Source organism: Mytilus californianus, unplaced genomic scaffold, assembly GCF_021869535.1.
Source record: "Mytilus californianus isolate M0D057914Y unplaced genomic scaffold, xbMytCali1.0.p SCAF_13, whole genome shotgun sequence".
Taxonomy (NCBI): domain Eukaryota; kingdom Metazoa; phylum Mollusca; class Bivalvia; order Mytilida; family Mytilidae; genus Mytilus; species Mytilus californianus.
In genome coordinates this window covers 41253389-41262572 of record NW_026262615.1, presented here as the reverse complement: position 1 = coordinate 41262572, position 9184 = coordinate 41253389, and the positions used below count along the sequence as shown (strand labels likewise).

The 9184-nt window shown below is 36.3% G+C and overlaps 1 protein-coding gene across 1 annotated transcript; it reads right to left on the bottom strand.

Annotated features, from left to right (window-relative positions):
• Window positions 1–331: 331 nt before the first annotated feature.
• Window positions 332–8205, bottom strand: LOC127723946 (uncharacterized protein DDB_G0290685-like). The gene is made up of 5 exons (XM_052230661.1): window positions 7011–8205; window positions 4113–5618; window positions 3003–3073; window positions 995–1268; window positions 332–675 (listed from the first exon to the last, which is right to left on the bottom strand). Exons 1-5 carry the CDS (start codon window positions 8203–8205, stop codon window positions 332–334), a joined length of 3390 nt encoding a protein of 1129 aa, XP_052086621.1.
• Between the last annotated feature and the right edge of the window lie 979 nt (window positions 8206–9184).

Sequence of the window (9184 nt, the reverse complement as noted above, 5' to 3'; positions counted from 1 at the left end):
ACATTTATTGATAATTCCTTTTCATTGAAGCCAAGAAAACTTTGACGACAAATTTCTTTGTAAAATGAGTGTCCGGCTCAGCAGATGTAAAAATTGTTTACGCACTACAATTAAACATTATGAAGCTTCAAACCAAACATAAAACCATTCCCTTTCATAGAAGCCAAGAAAAGTTTGACGAAAGTTTTCTACCCGCAGTTATCCGGGCGGACGGATGTACGGACTGACGGAGTCGAGTGGTTACTATATATAAGACATGTATGCGTTCGCTTTTGGCGACGCAAGTTAACTTGCAATATGAAAAAGAAACAAAGTTAAATAAAAATATTTATTAAAAATTAATTATAACATCGTTTTTCTGTCCTTTTAACCATGACAGAGATCTGAAGAATGCAAGGATTCTTGATCCAAATTTTTTCTTCTTTCCTGCTTTGTTTTCATTGACTTCCTCATTATCATTTTCCCTTTTGATATCGACAAATTCCATTTCGATTTGTTTATCTTGTTCCTTGTTTATCTCTTTATCGTTGTGCGCCTTCTTATCTTTGGTTTTCTTTAACTCTTTTTTTGTTTCTCTTATCTTTTTCTCTTTTTGTCCTTCTTTGTCAGTATCTGTGGGGTTCATGATTTTCTTTATTTCATCTTTATTCTTATTTGTTTCTTTTCTCTTCATTTCTGTAAATGTTAAATATAAAGCATGTTGACTTCTATCACTTTATCATATAATCATGGTAAAATTTATACTTTTACTAAATAAGAAATTTGTAGGTAACCGCTGACCAAGTATCAGTAGGAAACAGACAACCTAAGTACTTCGAGCACAGTAAATTCGGTGTGCTTGACTCAGATTAACTATTACTAGGTAGATACCATTATTGCAGAACTATAATTGGTCTTTACGGTGTATCATATATCCAGCAAATACACTACGTTTAAAAAACTTTCAATGCGCATTATGATATTTCAGATGATCCCGTGTAATTCGCGTAAATACCTTTTTCTAATTTCTTTTTCTGTTTTCTCTCGATCTTTGTCACTTGTTTTCTCCTCTTGAGCTCTTTTTCACACTGTATCTTAACATCTTTGGTATGTCTTTTTAACATCTTTTCAACTGTTTGGAAATGCATTTTAATCATCTTCTTATCTTCTTTAGCTTTTTCTTCTCTCTTTTTCTCTTCCTTCTTTTTTTCTCTTTTTGTCTTCCTTTTCTTGTTGTTATCGTCTTGTTCTCCAAGTACCCTCTCCACTTCAGAATTCTGGACTGGAATCTACAATTAGAAATTAACCTAATATTTTATACGTTAAATGGAACTATTTTTTTTTCAGGCTAATATAATTCTTATTAACGAATATTCCTACTATGTATAAATAGATGTAAATATGAACACAAAAGTACCGGTGAGTTTATATGTGACAGCAGCAAAAACATCTTGGTTTGTAAAAATGTTCCATCTAGAGGCTAGTAGGCGGTCTTCAACCATTGACATGAGCCAAAACCTAGAAGGCGGTCTTCAACCATTGACATGAGCCAAAACCTAGTAGATGGTCTTCAACCATTGACATGAGCCAACACCTAGTAGACGGTCTTCAACCATTGACATGAGCCAACACCTAGTAGACGGTCTTCAACCATTGACATGAGCCAACACCTAGTAGACGGTCTTCAACCATTGACATGAGCCAAAACCTAGTAGACGGTCTTCAATCATTGACATGAGCCAAAACCATATATTAAGTTTGAAGTTTAGAATAAACCCAACAAAGGCAAGTGAATTTGCTGAAAATGCACACAGCACAGTTTTCATGTTTGAACAACAACGACAAGATATATTAGATATTGCTTTAGAAATATGTATTAGTTTCAAAAATCTCGATAGAGGAAGCAGGTTTATTTGGCTTCTGTCATGTGAACACGAAGAAATATTCAACACTGTTGATTTGATGCTATACATGTTTTACACTAAGAAAAACACTGCTGTAGTTAACTCCATATTATCATAAGCATTATTATTTTTGTCCTTGTCTGTTTGCAATCAATATATGTAACCGTGTTGCCCTTTATTGGCCGATGATTGGTTTAATAATGTGTACGTATTTGTATTTGCTTGTACCTGACGATCTCCAGTCCATGACTATAGAAAAGTTTTAAAACGAATCATCTTCCAAAAATAAAATTTAAAAAAACGCTAGGAAGAGTCGCTGACATTATTTTTTAGACCCTTGTTTCCAGTAATTTGATAGCATGTATAATAGGTTTATCTCTGTGGAGATGAAAAATTAATTTCCTTAAACTGTATTGCGCATAACTTACATAAAACATTTTTGTAATATGTTATATATTTCAAGTTAAGGATGTTCGCTCCTCTTATTTTTTTTCAATTTTTGCCAGATATTCATAATACTCTAGTTTTATCCCTGTAATGCCATTAAAATTTTTCCCCGCTAACTTTTCTTTTCAGAATTTTATTACATAAAGTTTTTAAAAAAGTCATATTTGAAAATTCTATAAAATTCTTGTTATTTTTTTTATAGTTTTTGAAAGAAAAAAGGTGCCAATGTTAAATGTATGAAAAGTTTAGAGAGAATCGATTCCTACCAAATTTTCAATGGCTTATATCTCGAAAACTAGCGCACGGACCCTTCATTTTTTTCTGCTTTTTCAGATCCTTTATTTCTTTACTATCAATTTATATCAGTCTTTTAAAAGCTTGTTATTTTGAAACAGAGTAGCGAACATCATAAATGAGCCTTCTCATGGGGTTTTTGATTATGTGATTACTTGGTCGTTTTTATAGTGATTATTAGATTTCCAGACAAAATATTTCATGATTATTTGATAATCTAGGACTGTATTTTTTTTATCATTTGATTATCTTGTTTCAAAAGTAATTAATGATTATGTGATTATATTGGCAAAAAAAAATGTGATTATGTGATTACTTGGATATCCCCGTGAGGGGCCTCCTAAATCACACTTTATTGTCAACATTAGTGTGTTTTACCTTATACCCAACAGCATCCTTAAGTGGATTATTTACTATTTTCTCGTCGTGTATCTCTGTAGTTACTATTTCTATAAAAGAAAAAAAAAGACATGTAAGTAACCATGGTAACGCATAATTTATAATTCGATTCGCTTATTAAGCAATTATTGATTTACACATATTTCCATTCATGTCACGTGAAGCGGTTTAAACACACACTTGAATGTTTTGCCTATAATCGAAGACACCAAAAAGCAACATTATGCTTTTTGTAATGAACGATGTTTTATTATCCGTTTTTCCTATCAGTGACGGGTTTTCTATCTGTTGGTGACACAAAACTGTGAATCACGTACATCAACAGACAATCTATTAATTACCTTTCGACATCATAAACAAAGCAAACTTAAAGTACAGTCGTTATGGTTATGTTTCCAACAAATTGTGATTTTTCAATGCTATTTTTCGAATCAATGTATATGAGGGTTGTAAAGGGTTAATTTCGTGCAACGTTTTCGGCCTTTTTATTTCACGTGTTTTCGTGTTTTTGGGTCCTCTATGCTCTTCAACTTTGTACTTGTTTGGCTTTATAACTATTTTGATCTGAGCGTCACTGAGACGAAACGCGCGTCTGGCGTATTAAATTATAATCCTGGTACCTTTGATAACTATTTGACGTTTTATTTATCATTTTCTCGTGTTTGGTTCGATGTGCGTGCTTCGTGTTTCCGTGTTTCGTGTCGGTACTCTTTATTTCTCGCGCTTGTCCCGCATTTGATTAAAAAGTTTTGCAATTCTATTATATATGTATGGTATGCCGAAGTTATAAAGTCCATCAAATTACTATGAATAATATTTTTTTTTTCAAATCAGATGCAACTAGCGGACGCTAAAAGGTGACCACAGCATCTTCATGTCCATTAATAATGACTGCATGATCTCCAAGAACAGCTGAATAATAACTTCTAGTACTTTTTTCCTTAATATTTACTTCATGTATTTTATTTCTCGTGCGTCGTTTTTTCCTGATTTTTATTTTACCGTGCAACATTTTTACGATTTTTATTGCACGTGTTTCCGTGTTCAGACCCCCCCCCCCCCCTCCTTTTACCGCCCTCGTATATGTACCTTTATCTTTCATAAGAGTTCCCTTGTATGCATCTCCCTCCAGGTCAACCTCTACATCTTCTCCCTCGTATTCATCTCCTTTAAGGTCATTCATTACATCTGTCATAAGTGATCCCTGTGTTTCGTCTCCTTTGATGTCATTCACTGCATCTTTCATGAGAGCTCTCTTGTTTTCATCTCCTTTGAGGTTATCATCTACATCTTTCATGAGAGCTCTCTGGTTTTCATCTCCTTTGAGGTTATTCTCTTCATCTTTCATGAGATCTCCCTGGGTTTCATCTCCTTTGAGTTTATTCTCTACATCTTTCATGAGATTTCCCTTGTATTCATCTCCTTTGAGGTTATCATCTACATCTTTCATGAGAGCTCCTTGGTATTCATCTCCTTTGAGGTAAGTTCCTTCATCTTTCATGATAACTCCCTGGTTTTCATTTCCTTTGAGTTCATCCTCAATATCTTTCATGAGAGCTCCTTTGTATTCCTCTCCTTTGAGATTATTCCCTTCATCTTTCATGAGATCTCCCTGGGTTTCATCTCCTTTGAGTTTATTCTCTACATCTTTCATGAGATCTCCCTTGTATTCATCTCCTTTGAGTTTATCCTCTATATCTTTCATGAGAGCTCTCTGGTTTTCATCTCCTTTGAGATTATTTCCTTCATCTTTCATCGGGGCTCCCTGGTATTCATCTCCTTTAAGGTTATTTCCTTCATCTTTCATGAGATCTCCCTGATATTCATCTCCTTTAAGGTTATTTCCTTTATCTTTCATAGGGGCTCCCTGGTATTCATCTCCTTTGAGTTTATTCCTTTCATCTTTCATGAGAGCTCCCTGGTTTTCATCTTTTTTTAGGTTATTCTCTACATCTTTCATGAGATCCCTCTGGTATTCATCTCCTTTTTGTTTATTCTCTACATCTTTCATGAGATCTCCCTGGTATTCATCTCCTTTGAGTTCATTCTCTACATCTTTCATGAAAGTTCCCTGGTATTCATATCCTTTGAGTTCGTTATCTACATCTTTCATGAGATCTCCCGGGTTTTTATCTCCTGTGATATTATCCTCTACATCTGTCATGAGAGTTCCCTGGTATTCACCTCCCTCGTATTCCTCTCCTCTAAGGTAATTCCTTTCATCTTTCATGAGATCTCCCTGGTATTCATCTCCTTTTAGTTCATTCTCTGCATCTTTCATGAGATCACCCTGGGTTTCATCTCCTATGAGTTTATTCTCTACATCTTTCATGAGATCTCCCTGGTATTCATCTCCTTTGAGTTCATTATCTACATCTTTCATGAGAGCTCCATGTGTTTCATCTCCTTTGAGGTTATTCCCTTCATCTTTCATGAGATCTCCCTGGTTTTCATTTCTTTTGAGGTTATCCTCTACATCTGTCATGAGAGTTCCCTGGTATTTACCTCCCTCGTATTCCTCTCCTTTAAGGTTATTCCTTTCGTCTTTCATGAGAGGTCCCTGGGTTTCATCTCCTTTGAGTTCATTCTCTACATCTTTTTTGACAGTTCCCTGGATTTCATTTCCTTTCAGTTCATTCTCTACATCATTCATGAGAGGTCCCTGGGTTTCATCTCCTTTGAGTTCATTCTCTACATCTTTTTTGACAGTTCCCTGGAGTTCATTTCCTTTCAGTTCATTCTCTACATCATTCACGAGAGCTCCCTGGGTTTCATCTCCTTTGAGTTCATTCTCTACATCTTTTTTGACAGTTCCCTGGAGTTCATTTCTTTTCAGTTCATTCTCTACATCATTCATGAGAGCTCCCTGGGTTTCAGCTCCTTTGAGTTCATTCTCTACATCTTTTTTGACAGTTCCCTGGAGTTCATTTCCTTTCAGTTCATTCTCTACGTCATTCACGAGAGGTCCCTGGGTTTCATCTCCTTTAAGTTCATTCTCTACATCTTTTTTGACAGTTCCCTGGAGTTCATTTCCTTTCAGTTCATTCTCTACGTCATTCATGAGAGGTCCCTGGGTTTCATCTCCTTTGAGTTCATTCTCTACATCTTTTTTGACAGTTCCCTGGAGTTCATTTCTTTTCAGTTCATTCTCTACATCATTCATGAGAGCTCCCTGGGTTTCAGCTCCTTTGAGTTCATTCTCTACATCTTTTTTGACAGTTCCCTGGAGTTCATTTCCTTTCAGTTCATTCTCTACGTCATTCACGAGAGGTCCCTGGGTTTCATCTCCTTTAAGTTCATTCTCTACATCTTTTTTGACAGTTCCCTGGAGTTCATTTCCTTTCAGTTCATTCTCTACGTCATTCATGAGAGGTCCCTGGGTTTCATCTCCTTTGAGTTCATTCTCTACATCTTTTTTGACAGTTCCCTGGAGTTCATTTCCTTTCAGTTCATTCTCTACATCTTTCATAAGATCTCCCTGGTATTCATCTCCTTTGTGTTTATTCTCTACATCTTTCATGAGATCTCCTTGGGTTTCATCTCCTTTGAGTTCATTCTCTACATCTTTCATGAGATCTCCCTGGTTTTCACCTCCTTTGAGGTTATTTCCTTTATCTTTTATAATGGCTCCCTGGTATTCATCTCCTTTGAGTTTATTCCTTTCATCTTTCATGAGATCTCCCTGGTATTCATCTCCTTTGTGTTTATTCTCTACATCTTTCATGAGATCTCCCTGGTATTCATCTCCTTTGGGTTCATTATCTACATCTTTCATGAGAGCTCCATGTGTTTCATCTCCTTTGAGGTTATTCCCTTCATCTTTCATGAGATCTCCCTGGTTTTCATTTCTTTTGAGGTTATCCTCTACATCTGTCATGAGAGTTCCCTGGTATTTACCTCCCTCGTATTCCTCTCCTTTAAGGTTATTCCTTTCGTCTTTCATGAGAGGTCCCTGGGTTTCATCTCCTTTGAGTTCATTCTCTACACCTTTTTTGACAGTTCCCTGGAGTTCATTTCCTTTCAGTTCATTCTCTACATCATTCATGAGAGGTCCCTGGGTTTCATCTCCTTTGAGTTCATTCTCTACATCTTTTTTGACAGTTCCCTGGAGTTCATTTCCTTTCAGTTCATTCTCTACGTCATTCATGAGAGGTCCCTGGGTTTCATCTCCTTTGAGTTCATTCTCTACATCTTTTTTGACAGTTCCCTGGAGTTCATTTCCTTTCAGTTCATTCTCTACGTCATTCATGAGAGGTCCCTGGGTTTCATCTCCTTTGAGTTCATTCTCTACATCTTTTTTGACAGTTCCCTGGAGTTCATTTCCTTTCAGTTCATTCTCTACATCATTCATGAGAGCTCCCTGGGTTTCATCTCCTTTGAGTTCATTCTCTACATCTTTTTTGACAGTTCCCTGGAGTTCATTTCCTTTCAGTTCATTCTCTACATCATTCATGGGAGCTCCGTGGGTTTCATCTCCTTTGAGTTCATTCTCTACATCTTTTTTGACAGTTCCCTGGAGTTCATTTCCTTTCAGTTCATTCTCTACATCATTCACGAGAGCTCCCTGGGTTTCATCTCCTTTGAGTTCATTCTCTACATCTTTTTTGACAGTTCCCTGGAGTTCATTTCCTTTCAGTTCATTCTCTACATCTTTCATGAGAGCACCCTTGGTTTCATCTCCTTTGAGGTTATCATCTACGTCTGTCATGACAGTTCCCTGGTATTCATCTCCCTCATATCCCTCTCCTTTAAGGTTATTCTCTTCATCTTTCATAAGAGCTTCCAGGTTTTCGTCTCCTTTGAGTTTATTCTCTTTATCTTTCGTAAGAGCTCCTTGGTATTCATCTCCTTTAAGGTTATTCTCGACATCTTTCATGAAACCTTCCTGGTAATTATTACCTTTGATGTCATCCTCTACATCTTTCATGAGAGCTCCCTGGTTTTCATCTCCTTTGATATCATTCTCTATATTTTTCATGAGAGCTCCCGGGTTTTCGTCGCCTTTGAGGTTAATCTCTACATCTTTCATGAGAGCTCCCGGGTTTTTATCTCCTTTGATATCATTCTCTATATTTTTCATGAGAGCTCCCTGGGTTTCATTTCTTTTGAGGTTATCCTCTTCATATTTCATGAGAACTCCCTGGTTTTCATTTCCTTTGAGGTTATCCTCTGCATCTTTCATCTGTTTTTTTAATTTATCTGGAAAAGTGTATATGAAAAGTAAGAGACCATGATTACTGATAAATAAACATAGATGGATCTTCACGTGACAAACTTTAAAAGGCAAACTATATTTTGTGTATTTGTTAAATAATGGCGTTATAATATTCGACGCTCTAAAGGAAAACAATACATATAAAAAAATTGCCAACGAGGCAACTATCCACAAAAGTTAAAATGAAGTGGATGTAAGCAAATATAGGCAACTTAGAGAACTAACGCCTTAATTTATAACATACTAGTAACTATATACGATAAACACATATAACAAATTTCGCCCAGTTCACGATAAATAGTGAAGCTGCTTACTTTAATACTTATTGACTGGTTATGAGTGAAATTTTAAGTTTATTGTCCGCGAGGTGCAACTATTGCCCCGAGGCGTCGCCTAGGTCAATAGTTGTGTCCAAGGGGACTATAAACTTACTATTTCACGAATATCCAGTCAGTAAAGGGGGCCTCGGTGGCAGAGTGGTCTAAGTAGTTACTACTGTAATCACTAGCCAGTCAACACTGAGGTTGTGAGTTCGAACCCCGCTCGTGCGGGTGCAGTCGACTCCAATCTTAATTGACTAGGATTGTCAGTTTTCCTATCGAAGGTCTGTGGTTTTCTCAGGGCACTCCTGCTTCCTTCACCAATAAAAACTGGCCGCCACGAAATAGCCCAAAAGCGGTGTTTAAAAGTTGCGTTAAAACACAAAAAATCAAAATCAAAATCCAGTCAGTAAGTGTTTTATTATACCAAAAGAGACAACAGACAATTAATGTCAAGCTAAATTAACTATCATAATGTAATTGAAGTACTGAATATCGGATGACCGCCAGTTCTGGTGGATGGTCACAAGAAAAAAAAATCACATCTCTATACCTAAAAGTTAGGTTAAGGTACATAGATATATTTTTTACTGAGACAAGTTCCTGTGTGTATGATGCATAAATGA